Source organism: Streptopelia decaocto, assembly GCF_964273445.1.
Source record: "Streptopelia decaocto genome assembly, chromosome: 1".
Lineage (NCBI taxonomy): Eukaryota > Metazoa > Chordata > Aves > Columbiformes > Columbidae > Streptopelia > Streptopelia decaocto.
The window spans coordinates 58,959,028-58,977,295 of record NC_138663.1 but is presented as its reverse complement, the minus strand read 5'-3'; the positions used below and the strand labels follow the sequence as shown (position 1 = coordinate 58,977,295).

Genomic DNA, 18,268 nt, shown 5'->3' with positions numbered 1-18,268 from the left:
AACCAAACTGCACCTTTGTTTATGTATCATTGAGTATATTATATGGTATTGAACTGCTGTAAGCTAAGTGTAATTAGGATGAGAACATGCATGGATTACCCAAGTAAGCACCAAATGCTGAAGGTCTGATAATCTTCCTCATGATACCCTTTTTCTATTGTAAAATTGTCTGGCTTGCTTCAGAAAATAAATGTTCCTTTATAACTTCTTGCAGATTCCTGCTTCAATGTCTTGAGGATCTTGATGCCAATCTACGGAAACTGAATTCACGTTTGTTTGTTATTCGTGGACAGCCAGCAGATGTTTTCCCCAGACTTTTTAAGGTAAATGCCACCTTGCGGTTGTTTCTATCCATAAACATGATAAACTAAATATTTCTTGTACTGTGTATTTCAGTGCAAATTGTTATCTATGCAAATACTTAACTATTCTTGCAGTTTCTCTTTAAGATTGTTTTTTGTTGGATTTGGGGTTTTGCCCTCTGATATGCGTGTCACCAACTGAGCTGGGTTGCTCTTAGACATTAGTTTTTCGTTTCTTTCTTTTCAGAAATGCAACTGATTTCTAATGGTTTGCTGAGTGCAGGCATTGTGTATTACTGAATTTTCTTTTCAGATTCTCTTTGAAATACTGAAATGCAATTCTGTACATATGATTCCAGGTTCAAAGTCTTATTGGTAAATGCAGTGTTTTATTTAGGCTAAATATCTGCTGTGGTTGCTTTTTGGTTATTAGAAGTGGTTTACTAAGCTTTTTGCTGGTACTAGCCTTGGTAAGAGCCTAGTGCAGGTAAAACGCAATTTCTAGTCAAAGAACTTTAAGGTTTTTGTGGCAAAGGGTCTTACCACTGAGCAAACTAAAGCTGTGAGACACCATTACTAATATTATTTTGTCTTGCATGAATAATAATGTATTTAAGGTAGCAGTACTCCAACAGGATAGCAAAAATTAATACTTTGCAGATTGATTTTAAAAGTTTTTATGGAATGACTGGATTGAGGTGACTGAGACAAGCAAGACATCCCAAGTCTACAAAACCAAGCTGAAAACTCAACTAGAACTCGCATTTCCACCTTCATTCTTGTGCTTTAATTGTGAAATGCTAACTGGATGATACTCTGACTGGTCCTTTCTTGATTTCCTCTTAGTGAAGAATTTCCTGTAGGAGTACCATGGTATAGGTTGCTGCTTGCAGTCCCCCAGATATTCAGCCTTGTTATGTCTGCCTGACATGTTTTCTTTGATTTCATTTAAATAGGGGCAGAGATCTTGCTGTTCTGTGTGTTACCTTCTGGATTCGAGTGACCTGCGACAAGTTTTCTTAAATACTAAAGTAGTTACTTTGGCAGTGCCTGTTCAGATCTTGCTACTAGGTTGATCTTGCTATGCCTAACAGCATTGGAACACCACATTTTCAGAATATTAGTTTTTGTGCTGAGAAAGTAATGAAAATAACTTTTCATATAGATAGTGTACAGCTATCAAAAAAGAACATTCACATCTGTCTATGTCTTCTTGTTCCTCAAATTACCAAAAAGTGTGTTTTTAATATATTTGTCCAGTGAGGGGTTTCTCAGGGCATTCTCTGTCCTCAAACAAGTAAGGGGCATTGTGGAAGTTCCTGAGGACTACTTCAGCTTTTGGCTGAAGACAACCTGCAACATGCATCTGTGTCATATCATTAATCTCACAGCCTCTTTTGCCAGAGCAGTAGCTATCCATCAGGCACTTGCAGTGCAGTGAAGGGCATATAACTCTGAATGAAGCTTTTTGGATCGTCCTCATTAAATGTCTCAAAGGTGAACAATGATCCTGACCCTGAAGAACACATGTAGATGTCTTTTGGCTGGGAGAAGATAACTTTAAGTAAATAATGGTAGGAAGTAGTGGAACTTCTGTAGAACCTTGTGTCAGGATCCCTATCACAGATGTCAGCATCTGTGGGTTTCCTGGGGATTAATATTTCACAGTTGTTTCTTGGTAGGGCTCTCCTTCTCACAGGCTAAAGGATAATTCCTTCAAAAGGCAGAGCACTGATCTATCTTTCAGAAGGCCTTTAGGCTCTTTCTTTCTTTTGTGTGTGTGTATATATATGTATATGATTGTTTGCTTTTCTCTTTCCAGTCCTTCAGAGCAGCTTTGCTTCCCTGAACACACTTAATTCAATGTCACATGTTTTTTAGCAGTCCTATCTAAGAGTGCTGCTGATAGCAGCAATGGGCTGTCATCCTTTGGAGCAGTGCATAGAGACAGAATACTTTTACCAGTAGACTTTGCAGGTCTTTGCAATTTTTTTTTAAGTAACTTGAGAATGGTGGTTCCACCTGACTGCAGAGATACAAGTTCTGTTAGTAGCAGGCACCCATTTGGCTGCTGTTGGTTAACTTGAACCAGTCAAGTTTTGCTTGGTTCTTGCCTCATTCTCTTCAATTTGTCCTGATCTGCTCTGTATCTCTAGCTCTTTGGGACTGGCTTGATAAAGAAAATAGAATTGGAACAACCTGTAATTCTTTAAATGCATCAGTATTGCTAAAATCTAGCATTACATGCAAAATGACTTGTGTCCATGCATATTCTAAGTGCCTAACTCATGGTGATGTGATCGGGGTGTAGTCATATCACGTAGCACTTGTCTCAGTTCCCAGGCTCCCTTTGGGACATGGCTCTGGCTCTTGGACATGTTTTTTTATGGTTTTCTTTTCAATATGCCAGAGGAAATAAAGATTTAGAAAAATATCTGCTTCAACTTGTCAGACAGTGGTTTTACATTATGAAATGGGAAAGAAATGTTGCAGGAGGTTACTTAAGGATTCAGGGCCTGCTGGGTCAGTCTTGGCAGACTTAATGATGCAAGGAGCCAAACCTTCTTTCAAAGAGCCAGCAATGCCTGGAATTGCCTGTCCTCAGGCTTGTACCTGAACTTCATCTAGGAGAGAGCTAGAGCTCGGAAACGCAACTGTACCCAAGGTGAACAGCATGGAGTGACAATGTCTCTTTGTAAGTCTAGTTCTCTGAAATAATTTGACTGGTGTGCCTAAATCAACTGATTACAGTTCTGAGGGATTAGAAGGGTATTTCTCAGAGTTTCATTGGCAGGATGGCTTTCTAGGATCATTCTGTGCATATTTCACCTTTCTAGTTTCGTACTGTTGCAGAAGCCTTGGCCATTATTTGATCCATTTCTTCACTTGTTTTCCCCCATGTTACTGTTGGCCTCAGTGACAGCATCTGTGACATAAAGGACAGTAGACTTGAAGGCATCCTCTTTAAGATACAGATATATCTGTATTTTTTTTTTTTTTAATTGAGAATTTGAAGATCTTCCATTCTGATGGGTGAGGGATAGCGATTTGGAAAAGGGAAGAAAAGTGTATGTTGGTTTGAGGGAAGAGGAAGTATTTTGCTCCTCCTGCCCCCCCTCTTCCCTCAAACTAGAGTTGTGCTGTTAAAGCTGACAGGCATATGTGAAGAGCTTTTCTGCAGAGCAAGGTACTGCTGCTGATTAATGTCCACGGCTTAATGATGGTGACAATAGGGTGAATTGTTTATGCTTAAGAATCAGGGGGAAGGCAAACAAGGCAGATATCCTGGTGGGAGTCTGTTATAGACTATCCAACCAGGATGAAGAGCCAGATGAAATATTCTGTAGGAAGCTGGGAGAAGTCTCATGATCACTAGCCCTTGTTTTCATGGGGGACTTCAACTTACCAGTTGTCTGGAAATACAACACAGCAAAGAGGAAACAGTCTAAATGGTTCCTGGGGTGTGTGGACAGCAACTTCCTGACACAGCTGGTCAGTGAGCCAACTAGGGAAGGTGCTCCACTGGACCTGTTATTTGCAAACAGAGAAGGACTTGTGAGTGTGGTGCTTGGAGGTCATCTTGGGAATAACAATCTTGAAATGAAAAGAGTTTTTGATTCTTGGAGAAGTAAGGAGGGGGTGTCAGCAGAACTGCTGCCTTGGACTGCTGGAGGACAGACTTTGGCCTGTTTAGGAGGCTGGTTGGCAAAGTCTCTTGGGAGGCAGTGGTGAAGGGCAAAGGAGTCCAGAAAGGCTGGTTGCTTTTCAGGAAGGAAATCTTAAAGGTGCAGGAGCAGACTGGCCCTGTGTGCTGAAAGATGAGCCGGCAGGGAAGACTGGCCTGAACAGAGAGCTTCAGCTGGAACTCAGGAATAAAAGGAGAGTTTATGACCTTTGCAAGAAGGGGCAGGCTACCCAGGAGGAATACAAGGATACTGAGAGATTATGCAGGGAGAAAATTAGAAGGGCCAAATCCCAACTAGAACTTAATTTGGCTGCTGCCATAAAAGACAATTAAAAAAACGTTGTTATAAATACACGAGCAACAAAAGGAGGGCTAAGAAGAATCTCCATCCTTTATGGGGTGGGGTGGGGGAACATAGTGACAGCATGAGGGAAAGGCTGAGATACTGAATGCTGCCTTTGCCTCAGTCTTTTATACTAAGACCATTTGTGCTCCAGGTACCCAGCCCCCTGTGCTGGAGACAGTGGTGGGGTGCAGAATGAAGCTCCAATAACCCAAGGGGAAATGATTAGTGACCTGTTACACCACAAGTCTATGGGGCCAGATGGGATACACCCAAGGGTTCTGAGGGAGCTGATGGAGGTGATCACTGAGCCACTTTGCATAATTTATCAGCAATCCTGGCTGACTGGGGAGGTCCCATTTGACTGGAAGTCAGCAAATGTGACACCCATCTGCAAGAAGAGCTGGAAGGGAGAATCTGGGGAATTACAGGCCTGTCAGTCTTATCTTGGTGCCAGTGAATTTTATGGAGCAGATCCCCTTGAGTGCCATCATGCAGCATGTATAGGACAGCCAGCCGATCAGTCCAAGTCAGCACAGGTTTATGAAAGACAGGTCCTGCTTGACCAACCTGATCTCATTCTATGACAAGGTAAACCGTTAGTGGATGAGGGAAAGGCTGTGGGTGCTATGCACCTAGACTTTAATAAAGCCTTTTACACTGTTTCCCATAGCATTCTCTTGGAGAAAATGCCCGCTCAGGGCTCAGACAGGTGTATTCTTCACTGTGTGAAGAACTGGCTGGGTGTCCAGGCCCAAAGACTCATGGTGAACAGAGCCAAATCCAGTTGGTGACCGGTCATGAGTGGTGTTCCCCAGGGCTCAGTATTGGGGCCAGTTCTGTTTAATCTCCTTATCAGTGATCTGGATAAGGGGATTGAGTGCACCCTCAGTAAGTTTGCAGACAACACCAAGTTGGGAGGGAGTGTTGATCTGCTGGAGAGTAGGAAGGCCCTACAGAGGCATCTGGACCGGCTGGATCAATGGGCTGAGGGCAATTGTATGAGGTTCAAGGCCAAGTGCTGGGTCCTGCACTTGGGTCACAACAACTTCAGGCAGTGCTACAGGCTCAGGGAAGAGTGGCTGGAAAGCTACCCATAGAAAAGGATTTGGGGGTGTTGACAAACAGCTGGCTGAACATGAGCCAGCAGTGTGCCTAGGTGGCCAAAAAGGCCAACTGTATCCTGGCGTGTATCAGAAATAGTGTGGCCAGCAGGACTAGGGACATGATCATCCCCCTGTCTTCGGCACTGGTGAGACCACCTTGAATCCTGTGTTCAGTTTTGGGCCCCTCACTACAGGAAAGACATTGAGTTGCTGGAAAGAGTTCAGAGAAGGGCAACAAAGCTGGTGAGGGGTCTGGAGCACAAGTCTGATGAGGAGCAGCTGAGGGAACTGGGGCTGTTTAGCCTGGAGAGAAGGAGGCTGAGGGGAGACCTTATCGCTGTCTACAACTACCTGAAAGCAGGTTGTAGCATGGAGGGTGTTGGTCTCTTCTCCTAAGTAGCAAGTGATAGGACAAGAAGAAATGGCCTCAAGTTGCACCAGGGAGGTTTAGATTGGATCTTAGGAAAAAATTATTCACGGAAAGGGTTGTCAGGCATTGGAACAGGCTGCCCAAGGAAGTGCTTGAGCTACTATCCCTGAAGGTATTTAAAAAATCCAGTAGATACAGTGCTTAGGGACATATTTTAGTGGTGAACTTGACAGTGCTAGGTTAACGGTTGGAGTAGATGATCTTAAAGGTCTTCTCCAACCTTTTCTATTATTTTTCTCTTCTGTTGTGTCTCTTAAGGTATATGGATCCTAAAGTTAAAGCTGAGTTTTCAAAACTTGCACAGAAGTTGTTCCATTACTGTGTGTACCCACAGTAATGGGACAGATAAATAAAGGTGCTTTTATGCTCAATTCTCACTTAGATGCCAAAACATTGAACTTTATTTGAACACCCAGACTCACAAAAATATATCTTAGGCCTCTAATAACTATCTGCAGGCAACAGCTGCTCTTCTAGCAGACAAAAGTCTCCGTCTTTCTCACTTTCCTTTCTCTCACCCTACATCAAGCAGCTGACTTGCAGAGGGACAACATTTTTGTGTTGTGTTGCAGGAATGGAATATTACAAAACTTTCTATTGAATATGATTCTGAACCATTCGGGAAGGAAAGAGATGCAGCGATTAAGAAGTTGGCTAGTGAAGCTGGAGTGGAGGTCATTGTTCGAATTTCCCATACATTATATGACCTAGACAAGTAAGTTGCCATTACCTCTGAATTTAAAAATATTTTGTTTTTTAAAGTATGAATTCAATCTAGTATTTGGTAAGATATTGTGCGCTACTTTCTATGCAGAGCAGTTCATAGTTAGGAAGCTACAAACTTGTTTTATGTTTCTCTTTTATCCATCCAAATTTTATTGCACACAGAGTAGAACTTTGCAACTCCAAAAAATGCTACATAACTGTATCTGAACTACAGTTTCAATTTGAGGTTCTTTTGAAAATAATGATCATGTTAATTATCTGTCTTTTATGATGAAGTTATGCAAACATGCCTGTAACTTCTCCCTAATTAGATTTGTTGTTGTTTAGTTGTTTTGTTTTGTTTTGGTTTTTGGTACTTATTTCTCTTGCTATGCACAAGTTAGCAGGAAGTCCTTTGTTTTTCAAGAACTGTTTCGTATCATTTATATATCCAGTAAGTAGTTGGGGTTTGATATTGCTGCATCGCCTTACTTAATGTCTTGTTTATATTTTTCCATGGATCTATTTAAATGGATTAGTATTAGCTCCCTATTATAGAAACATAATCCCCAAACTATTCAAATGTATGACTTGACTTCTCTGAACATTGAGTCATTAATTGTGGTAGATGCCTGTTTTTTTTCTGTTACAAGCCAATGTATGAGAGGAAGCTGAACGTGTGGGAGGAAATGGAAAAGGAATTATTTACTGGTTTGAAATCAATGTTTTGTTTTGGTTTTTTATTAAATTGAAAATTCCTTTTCTTCCATCCCTGCCCAAGCACACCCCCACAAATGAACAGCTGGTTCAATCTACCACTTCGTAAATGATTTCTTTGAAATTTTCCTGTTTCTGAGATTTTTAGATATGCTCAAGGTGACAGTGCAAAATATGGAAACTGTGTGGTTTTGCAACAGTCACTGTGTATTAATTAGAGCTTAATTCTTCCCCATATTAAGACAGTTGTAATACTGAATACTGTTCTCAACACCAGAGTACAAAAATAGGGGATTCTTTTAGAGCAAATAGCATAGTCTTGTAGCTGACTTGGGTGTATCCTTGTGTAGCTACGGTCTTTCATTTGCTTCGCTGAGCTGTATTTTTCTTTGTCTTGAGCTGTCCATATTCATTACTTGCTTGTTCTTGAGGGACTTTCCTCAACTCAGGAATGAAGAAAAATTGACTTGGTTATAAACAGTTAATCTGTATGTCTCCCTAGTGGGGGAAAAAAGATGGTAAAACTGTAGTTCAAACTGTCTGGATTACCACGTATACCTGTGATTTTTATATAACATGCCACAGGCAGGTAAAAAGATATTTCTATGTATATTTTATTTTAAAAAATAATTGTTATATACTATTATCTGACATGCTTCTTCTTTTTTTTTTTTTTTAATCCAGAATAATAGAATTAAATGGAGGACAACCTCCTCTTACTTACAAGCGATACCAGACCCTAATTAGCAGAATGGAGCCACTAGAGATGCCAGTGGAGACTATAACCCCAGAAGTAATGGAAAAATGTACTACTCCAGTTTCTGATGACCATGACGAGAAATATGGTGTCCCATCACTTGAAGAGCTAGGTACGTTTGAAGATGGCTTTGACATTTTAGATCAAATAAGATGTAATCTTCCACTAAAAGCATAATACTTAAAATAACCATGGGAGAGGTTCTACTTATGGTTAATTTTTAAACTGATGCCAAGTACAACATGCAAAAGGAACAAAAAATGATAATCAACTCTGTAAACTTTAGTTGTGTGGTTTTGGGGTTTTTTTGGGAGATCAGATCAATCAAACTATACTAAGTACTGTTTGGCTTCTTGTAATACAGCATAGCCATTTTCCCATGGTACCAATTAATCATTAAGCTACTAATAGTCTCTGATACTTCATTTTGTATTAAATGTGTTTGGTATCTTTGTGCTTCAGGTCATTAATCTGCTATTACACAAGTTAATTAAAAAAAAAAATCTCGTCTTGCAGTGCCAAAAAAGATGATAATAAGGCAAATAATTATTTTAGAAGGTTTTTTAAAAGAAGTCTTGTGTTTTTGTAAATTTAATTTTAAGGAGTTGTATCAAGCTATTGTCCTGTGAATCCCCTTTCTCTCTTCTGTTCTGCCCATCCCCCTACCCCCCCCAAATACAAGGAAATGTGGTATAACCTCCAAATTGCTAACAAAAGGGTCTGGACAGATTTTGGCTAAACTCTGGCTGTTCTGTGTAATCCTACATTTATACAGTAGGAATAATTACATTTACACAGTCCTAAAATTGCATTCAACCTTTTGAAGGCAACTATGAGGCTGATGTGGTCCCCAGTAAAAATGAGTTTGACACCCCAGCTCTACTCTGTTTGAACTCTCATACAAAGAGAGAATCTCACTATATGGTGGTTAAGCTGTAGGCAGACAAATTATCTCCTGCACCTGATGAACAACCTTGGGGGAGGTGTGGGAGTGTGGAAGAAATCTTATTACTTCAGCTGCAAAAGTTGAAAGGAAGGTATGTGTTTAGCGTCAAATTGACAATAATCCTGTCTGTTATTTAAGTCAAGGTCAATGAAACCTAGGAATGTTCTGAAGACAGCACTTACGCTTTTAACTTGATGGGAGAAGTTTTTAGACTTCCTGTAAACTACAATATCAATTGTTGCTTCTTAGTAGTAATTAAAAAAAATAAAAATAAAAAGGTTGTGGTTTTGGGACAGTCCACATAGTACAGAGCTGAGAATTTGAAAATAATTTGAAAAATCATAGAGTGGTCACTTTGTGCAAAAAACCAGAAGAAGTGGAATTGAAGTAAGTGTGTTCAGCATATAAAACTTACAAAGTAATGTAAATGTGAAAGTAAAAAAAAGTTGATTTTGCTGCAAGTTAGGGGTATTGAATGTGCTTTAATACTTGGTTGCATACTGGTTTAAAACCTGTACTTTGCTAGGTATCCAATTTAGAGTTATTCTCAAGATATTATAAAATGTAGTCAAGAATCAATGTGCTAGAATTCTGTTGCCCTACAGCATAAGCAAACAAGGAATTTCCTTCTTTCAATTTGTTTTTTCCAGGTTTTGACACAGATGGTTTGCCTTCTGCAGTATGGCCAGGGGGAGAAACAGAAGCTCTCACACGATTGGAAAGACATTTAGAACGAAAGGTGTGTTTTAAATCATAGCAAGTATAACACATCTGGGAAACACAGTTGTGTTTTGCAGTGGAATGTAAGAGGAATTGGGCAAGTCATTTTAAAAAAGAAATAAAAGCCATGAACTTGAACTCAAGGCCTTGATATAATTGTATAAATCAAGTTGCTGGTTTTTAGTTTTAAAAGGTAATAGCAGTTTGTCTTCTAATTTGAATTTTAGAGAAAATCTGTTATACTATTTTCTATTCAAAGTATTTTTTCTTTGGAGGTAATTTTACCTGAAACATACTTTTTAGAATTTTGAAGGGGAATTGCTCTAACAGCTAACATATTGCTAGTTGTCTAGGTTTCCTCTGTATTTAAAAGAAAGGGATAGGTAGTTCCGGAAGACAGATAATGCCTTCTGCATGGAGGTGAATTATCTTCTAGAAATTTCTGCTGATTCACAAGGAACCCCTAGATATCATAGGTAATGTGATCATCTGTCCAGTGTCTGGATTCAGTTGCAGAGAGTGTGTGATTCCTACCTTCATGTTTACAAGTTGCTACCTAGTCTGTAGTCCGATATTACTGTGTGGGTTTTGTTTTGGTTTTGGTTTTTTTTCAGGCTTGGGTAGCAAACTTTGAAAGACCACGAATGAATGCGAATTCCCTTCTGGCAAGCCCTACAGGGCTTAGTCCCTACCTCCGCTTTGGCTGTTTGTCCTGTCGACTCTTTTATTTCAAGTTAACGGATCTGTACAAAAAGGTATGATTTCTATCTAGTCAGTTACACGTTCTTAGATGCCGTGATTTTTCCCTTCTCCTAATAAAACGTTTTCCTTTAATGATGATTTTCAGGTAAAAAAGAACAGCTCCCCTCCCCTCTCCCTCTATGGCCAGCTGTTATGGCGTGAATTTTTCTACACAGCGGCAACTAACAATCCACGGTTTGATAAAATGGAGGGGAATCCTATCTGTGTTCAAATTCCATGGGATAAGAATCCTGAGGCTTTGGCCAAGTGGGCAGAAGGCAGGACAGGTTTTCCTTGGATTGATGCAATTATGACACAGCTTCGTCAGGAAGGTTGGATTCACCATTTAGCCCGGCATGCTGTAGCATGCTTTTTGACTCGAGGTGACCTCTGGATTAGCTGGGAAGAAGGAGTGAAGGTATTGTTTCTTATTCATGAATTTCTTAAAGTGCCTGTTAGAGTTTCAGGTAGTCATTCTAGAACTGTTGCTACTGTGTGGTATAAGTTGAACTTTAAACCTTAAACTATGGCCAAAATTAAATAGGTTCTGATAAGTCGGTGGTGCTGAAATTTTGCCTGTTGAAAACCCCCTTTTATTGGAATATTAGAGTGTTTCTTGTGGTCAGAATAGGTCTGAAATTCTTTAAAGTTTGAAATTTCTTCCTAAATCTTGGCAAATAAACATTGGTTACTCTTATAGTTGAAGTTTTTTTCCAGTCATACTGTGTGAACAGTTTCTGTTCACACCTCATGTCTGCTTTCCTGCAAAGGGAAAACACCACAGGAATAAGAGGGAAAAAACTAGAAGCTGAGAGAATCTTTTCAGTAGTTTCTGTCCCTTTGCCCAATGTTAGAAGTGTGAGTATGGGCAACCTTACCTAGCTGAAGTTTCAGTGCAATTGATTTCTATGCAAGGATCCAAGAGATACTGAAGTTCAAATTACAAATGTCAGTCTTTTGAAGAAAATAATGGAATCATTTAATCTCAGCCTTTGAATCACTTTTACATTTTTAGAGGGGTAGCACATCTTTTACTGAGCAAAGATAATAAATTAAAAGTAGCTTTCTGTGTTTGAAATCTAAAAAAAATTTACTTCCTGTCAGGATTATGATCTCATATTTATATATATATATATAAATATATATATATATGTACATAATCTTATGGAATTTCATGTTTCTTAACAAATCAGTTATAAGCAAACACCTTTCATTTAAAAAAACAAAATTGTCTTGGTTACACAGCAACATAAGCCGCTTTAGGAATTTTCCTTTTACAGTTCATAGATGAAGACATTGGAGATGCACATACGTAAGTAACTCAGCCAAATTACAAAGCTATATATTGCAGATAAATGCCAACTTGTTCTAACTTTTGAAATAATCCAGATATATGGGGGGGGCAGACTCGTGCAGTGGAAGGATGTTTCATTCACACGTCTGTAGCAAGCAAAAGTTAATGTGGCTTTCCACGGCAATGTTATTTCCAAAGTCTTATTCCATGGCAGCATCTAGTGGAACATTTGTGTGCTAACACTTAATGTTCATCTAAAGATCTTGTTATGTTATTAGTCACTTTCTATTTAAAATGTTTCCTAAAACTCTTTTATAAGTCTTATTTTTTCAAAATAAACTATTTTTCCCAAATAGTTGCGGATATTTAGACGAAAATAGTTTTGTAACACTTATTCAGAATATACTGTAGAATGAATGCCTGATTTAATATATGGAGGGAGAGAGATATATCCTTGTTCAATGGTATTACCTTATTTAGACTTGATATTGGAATAATATTAGTTGAAGTTGGGTGGCAGTAGTAAGATGTTAAGTTTTAGTGTCTTAGCATGAAGAAAGATGATGGTTTGTTTGGAACATTTGGAGATGATACAAGTTTGAAAGGAAAATCAGAACTTGTAAAAATAGGTATTAAATGAGTATCTGAAAATTACTTCTCAGTGCACTTTTTTAAATAAAAGGTACTTGACTGTGCTCCTTCAAAGAATAAGGCTTCTCTTTATTTCTTGTTAGCCTATATTGCTAGCAATCTGACTGAACAGTGAAACTTTTTTTTGACAAGTTAGCATTGTCTGTTTTGATAATTAAAAAACAATCAATGCTGGTAACTTGAATGATTCACAACTATTGAGTTCCAGATTTAAATTAAAACATTCATAAATCAACTTCCTCTTGGGTTATTTTTAATGTAATAGAGGTACAAATTATCAGAGAAGACTTCTTGTATTCAGACCAGAGTTCATTACCTGTCCCACCATTTTCAGTGTGTTTGTTCATATACCTCCAGGAATTTAAGTGTGCATCCTCAAAACTGTGACATACTAGATTAACTATTAGCCCTCAAGGATGCAACTTCTGAATGTTTGCACTACCCTGAAACTCTTGAATTCTACTCTTGGGACTCCTTGCATAGTGAAAGGTGCTGCACGAGTTGAGATATTCAGACTGACAACTTGAGTTTGAAATGTGCTTTGTATATTCTCTGTTTTCTGGAAGTTTGCAAAGGTTCCTCAGGTGTCACGTGCTGAAGCAACTCTTCTGAAATCAATACATGCTACTTGCAAGCAGTCAGGCTCCAGCCACCCTTCGAGGATTTATTTTTTAAGAATGTGTTTCTGCAAGAATGTGTGACTTTGTTGTAGTTTTCTGAGATGTCTACAAGGTTTTTTTTTACAGGATAAAAGCCAAACAGGTTATCGCACTTTTGTTCTTGAGTTTGTCATTTAGGTAAGTATTTGCAGTTGCATACTGAGCGTTCTGTGGATGTTGCCACATGAGAAAGAGCCTTGCTACACTGAAAAGCTGCGTTTCCTCCGCTGAAATCAGAAACTATGAAAAGGGCCTCAAATATGTGCCGCATTCAGACTAATTTGTTGCTCTAATATCTCAAGGTCTTTGAAGAGCTCTTACTTGATGCAGATTGGAGTGTAAATGCTGGAAGCTGGATGTGGCTCTCCTGTAGTTCCTTCTTTCAGCAGTTTTTTCACTGCTACTGTCCAGTGGGTTTTGGCAGAAGAACTGACCCAAATGGGGATTATATCAGGTAATTCAAATTGCAGCGATTTATGGATATCCCTTAAACTGTCAGGTGGCTTTATACTTAGAATGACTGTTTTATATTTTTTTTTCAAGACGTTATTTACCAGTACTTAGAGGCTTCCCTGCAAAATACATCTATGATCCTTGGAATGCCCCAGAGAGCATCCAGAAGGCTGCAAAATGTATTATAGGAGTTAATTATCCCAAACCAATGGTAAATCATGCAGAGGCAAGCCGTCTGAATATTGAGAGGATGAAACAAATCTACCAGCAGCTTTCACGATACAGAGGACTGGGTATGGTTATAGAATATTCGCTTTACTTGTTTGAAAACCTCTCTCACCTTCTGGCAATTGATGATTTTTGTCCCGTAGCAGTGGTCATCAAGTGTGAGCTCAGTGTGGGGACCAGGTGTGTGTATCCAAGTAAATGAAAATATTAGATGTAACATAGAAAGGGAAGAAAGAGGCTGAGTGGGGTCTTCTGGATCTTCTGTGCATTCTGCTGATCTTGTACAGATAGGTTTTAATACCAGTGATTAAAAAATTAATGTGGTTCAACCACACTGTATTTGCATTTGCAAATGCTGTTGTTCAAATCAAGACCAGTTCAGCCTCTGGTAGCATTTTTTCTCGTTAGGAAACACTGTCCCCTTTGCTCAGAGGTGAACCACTTGCACTTAAATTGCTCAGGAACATGTAAGCAGTCAGTATGTTCAGATATTGAATATGGATGCATTGCACTTCAGTGCAACATAGCAAATACTTGTAACTAATGAATATTGGAGAAGTTATGCAGAATATTATGTAGAAAATGCCTGTTAAGTAGTTGTGAACTAAAATTACTTGGCAAGATCCCAGAAGCAGGCAAGATGGAGAGATGTTCTACTGTTATAAAGGTAAACGACTCAGGGTGAGGGTGGAGAATTTGCTGTCATTTGGAAAAAGTATGCTACACTTAATTTTTTTTTTTTTTTTCCTGTCTTTATGTCTATATATTTTATTTTGTTGCTTAGGTCTTCTTGCAACAGTGCCTTCTAATCCAAATGGAAATGGAAATGGTGGCCTAATGGGCTATTCACCAGGTGAAAGCATTTCTGGTTGTGGTAGTACAGGAGGTCAGTCAAATTCTTTCGATACATGGAGTTATTGTAACTGAAGCACACGAGCTTCCTTTATAATGCCGTTGGCATTGTATATTCTAAAAAACAGTTGCTTTCAGTGCACATCACATTTTCAAATTTATAAAGACATCTTTAGATATTTCTTTAAATCTTAGATGTGCAAGAATTGTTTAACCTGTTTTTCCCCCCGAAAATTACTTAAGGTAGATCAAACAGTTTGATTTCAAAAGCATTTGAATATGATTTTCTTCTAGAAGTCTACCAGCATCCTGATATTTGTAATAAGGAGTGATTTGTGAATTTTCAAGTCAGAACTGTTAATTTGCAAAGTTTTCTGATGTTGTTATTAGATTTACTGGAATTTAATTCTACTGTAATGTCAACAACATTATGGTGGACGGTCACTGAGAGAACTTAATATAGAATTTATTGTACAGTTCTGATGAAAATTAGTTTAGACTATTAATATTTTTTTTGTAACCTACAAAGATTAGCATTAACTAGTTATGAAAAAAGAACAATATTAACATTATGTAAATCCATAGTGCATCAACATCTTGAATACTATGTACACCTTGGACTATTTGTACCTTGTAAAGGGATGATACAGTAGAACTGGGAATTTACTGGTTTTGTGTTGTCCTTAGGCTTTAGTCAAGGTTAGAAGCAGATTGTGGAGGAAGATCAACCTTATTGTTCTTGGCCAGTACAGTTCTTCTCAAAGAGTTAGTCTGGACTCCTTAGACCTGAGTGCTTGATCTTTTATTGAAGTTCAGAAATTTAGAAGACAAGAAGTGCTTAGTTTGAAAAAAAAATAATATTATGTGCACTCTTTTCTTCTTAGAGTATATACATATATACTTAAATGTTTACATGTGCATACACTTTTCACATTGGAAACATACTCATTTTATAGGAGGTTACTGTGTATTCATCTGAATTTGCAGGTATGTGTTTGGAATAACAAAAGTTTTAGAGCTTTGGATCTGTTCTGAGGTGGTTAAAAAAAAAAAAAAGCCACAATGAAAGTCTGCCTCTTGAAGAGCAGGGGAAAAAACCCAACATTTAAAATTCCAGAACTGGAATTGTACCTTCTGTTTATGTTTAAGTGTTTTTTCTTGCGTATCCAGGAACTCAGCTGGGAACTGGTGACGGTCATACAGTTGTTCAGCCGTGTGCCCTGGGAGACTCGCATACAGGAGCAAGTGGAGTACAGCAGCAAGGTATAATGGCAGTGCCTGTCTGTAGAGGATCTCCACATCCTTGCACCTGTGGAAAAACAGACTAAACATCAAAATAACGTGGATAGATTTTTTTTTTTTTTTTTGGACAGCTGCTGTCTGTGACTTGAACTGGCCTTATTTCTGTTCTTGAAACATAAAAATTATTTCTTAGAGTGAACTTGCTTGTCTTGTTGCTTTTATTTCTAAAATGCTCATCTAGAACAGTATTTGTATCTTTTGAGCGGGAGGGTCGCAAGTGTGAACAAAAATTAATAAACATTATCCTAGATTACTTCAAATGAAAGAAACTAAAAGAAAGGAGTTCGCTTTGTGTATTTGATAGCAAAATTTGTGTGTTTTCTTTTCTCTGATTTCAGTAGCACTCTTTTCATATATAATAAATTTCCACAGTTTTGTGTGGATGTTCTCATATGGTGGAGGCAATTTTTGTTACTTACTTTGCAGAAACTTAAGATGGGGCTTGTGACAGACCAAAGTTGCAGTCAAATTTAGCACAGCTGTTTCTTTCTTTGCAGTATTAACAGAGGTGGTGTGTTTACTGATCATGAAAGACTCTAATCTTTGTTTTGTTTAAACATCCAGAATATAACCGGAACACCACAGCTGGTCAGAATAAGAAACCTTGCAACTGCTTTTGCCAATTTGCACTGTTTATGCAGGGCACTCCATGTCAAGGTTGCCAGTGAATAGTTTACGTGCACAAGAAGATAGTTTGCATCTTTCTTTACGTTAACTTGCTTTTTTTTTTTAACAGCTTAGGTATGCTAAGGATTCACTATTATGTCTGTAACAGAATAATAAGAAGGATGAGGAGACTGGGCAGAACAAATGTTAAAATTATATATCCAAACACCAAGTTGTTATAAACATTCTGCTCATTGCAAATATCACGCATAAATATGCACACACTTAATATTGTTCACTGTTCATAATAAGTGCATATATATTTAACCGCTGTAGACTGCCACAAGGCTTTTTTTGTGTAAGAGCTCTTCTGCATTCAGGATGGTTTCTGGCAGGAATTTTTCTTGATCATGGAAAATAAATCAATTTGCTCCTTTTTGTTTTTGTAAAGAATGTAACTGTACACTCACTTGCAATTCTAAATTTTCTTTATTATGATAAATATCTACTGTATCTGAACAGGTTACTGTCAAGCAAGTAGTATCTTACACTATGCTCATGGAGACAATCAGCAATCGCACTTATTGCAAGCAGGTAATTTAAGTAACAAAAAAATCCAAATGCTTTTCCTGAATAGATAAAGGTACAATAGAGTCTTAATGTAAATACTGGTTTTAAATTATCAGGACGAACGGCCCTTGGTACTGGCATTAGTGCAGGGAAACGCCCAAATCCAGAAGAAGAAACTCAGAGCGTTGGACCAAAAGTCCAGCGACAGAGCACAAATTAATCTGGTAAGATCTGAAACACCTTAAAATTATCCTGTTAATGTGTAAAAGTCCTGTACAGATTTTGTGTCTATGATGGCATTTATGTCACTGCAATGCAAAGGGTCCTAAATTATTGCTGTAAATACTTCTGTTCCAGGTACTGTACAAACAATGCAAAATCCTGGCTCTAGAGAGCTTAGGGAGTATGAGATAGGAAGTAGTTATAAAAAATAGAAGTAGACTGAAGATTATCACAGATGGAAGTGTTAATGAACGGGAGATGGATAAACTGTGTTTACATGTACATTAGCAGAGCTGCTTATGTAGCTTCAGTTACTTTCTGCTCCTGCATCTTGCCTTAAGTTGTGCCAGCAGCGTTGTTTGTGTCAATGTATGGTGACCTGAATCAGAAAACTAATGCAGCTTACAAGAAAAGGCTCAGGGCCTGGATTAGAGGTTGTTGACATACAAAGTGGACAAAGCAGCACATGTTCTAGAGAGAGACTGCAGAAAACCTGCAAAATGCTGATGTGTAGTTATTGCACGCAAAGATGTAGGGACGAGAAAGATTTGAAGACTTGCATTTGTCGTTGGTCTGTAACCTAAGTAGGATGCTTTGGTTGCCCAAGTTTGTCAAGAAAAGCTGTGGTAAAAAGTATTTGAATTTGGAGGAGGAAACATTGCTCAGATAGATACACATGAACAGGTGTGAGAATGTGTAGAGAGAAGCGGTAAATTGGAGAAAGAGTTTTTGTGTGAAAACATCAACATAGAGAAGATAACTGGATTTTGTGTTTTGGGTAAAGTCACTTAGAACAGATAGAGAAACAGATAGAGATAGAAACAGATAGAGAAAAGAGAAGGCCAAAGATGTTATACCCCTTACCCCAGTGGGCTTGGTTTGAGAGGAATAAGGGAGGTCACTTGAAAGACAAATAAAAGAGTAATTATTTAAAGGAAAGCAAAAGAATGGAGGGCTGTCTGAGATAAAAGGGGACAAG

At 38.3% G+C, this 18,268-nt stretch overlaps 1 protein-coding gene across 3 annotated transcripts in view; it reads left to right on the top strand.

Moving 5' to 3' along the window:
- CRY1 (cryptochrome circadian regulator 1) overlaps window positions 1-18,268 on the top strand; it is a 41,446-nt gene that overhangs the window by 21,446 nt on the left and 1,732 nt on the right. The window contains exons 2-13 of one of the 3 annotated variants that reach the window (XM_082049377.1): window positions 215-323; window positions 6,439-6,581; window positions 7,973-8,157; window positions 9,642-9,730; window positions 10,326-10,466; window positions 10,559-10,870; window positions 13,359-13,510; window positions 13,600-13,802; window positions 14,522-14,590; window positions 15,760-15,852; window positions 17,020-17,091; window positions 17,184-17,291. In XM_082049377.1, coding sequence (XP_081905503.1) covers window positions 215-323; window positions 6,439-6,581; window positions 7,973-8,157; window positions 9,642-9,730; window positions 10,326-10,466; window positions 10,559-10,870; window positions 13,359-13,510; window positions 13,600-13,802; window positions 14,522-14,590; window positions 15,760-15,852; window positions 17,020-17,091; window positions 17,184-17,287 — 1,672 coding nt within the window. In that variant the 3' untranslated portion in view covers window positions 17,288-17,291. Of the gene's footprint in view, window positions 1-214; window positions 324-6,438; window positions 6,582-7,972; window positions 8,158-9,641; window positions 9,731-10,325; window positions 10,467-10,558; window positions 10,871-13,358; window positions 13,511-13,599; window positions 13,803-14,521; window positions 14,624-15,759; window positions 15,853-17,019; window positions 17,092-17,183; window positions 17,292-18,268 lie in introns of all 3 variants that reach the window. The other 2 variants (XM_082049376.1, XM_082049378.1) reach the window with 2 other exon arrangements.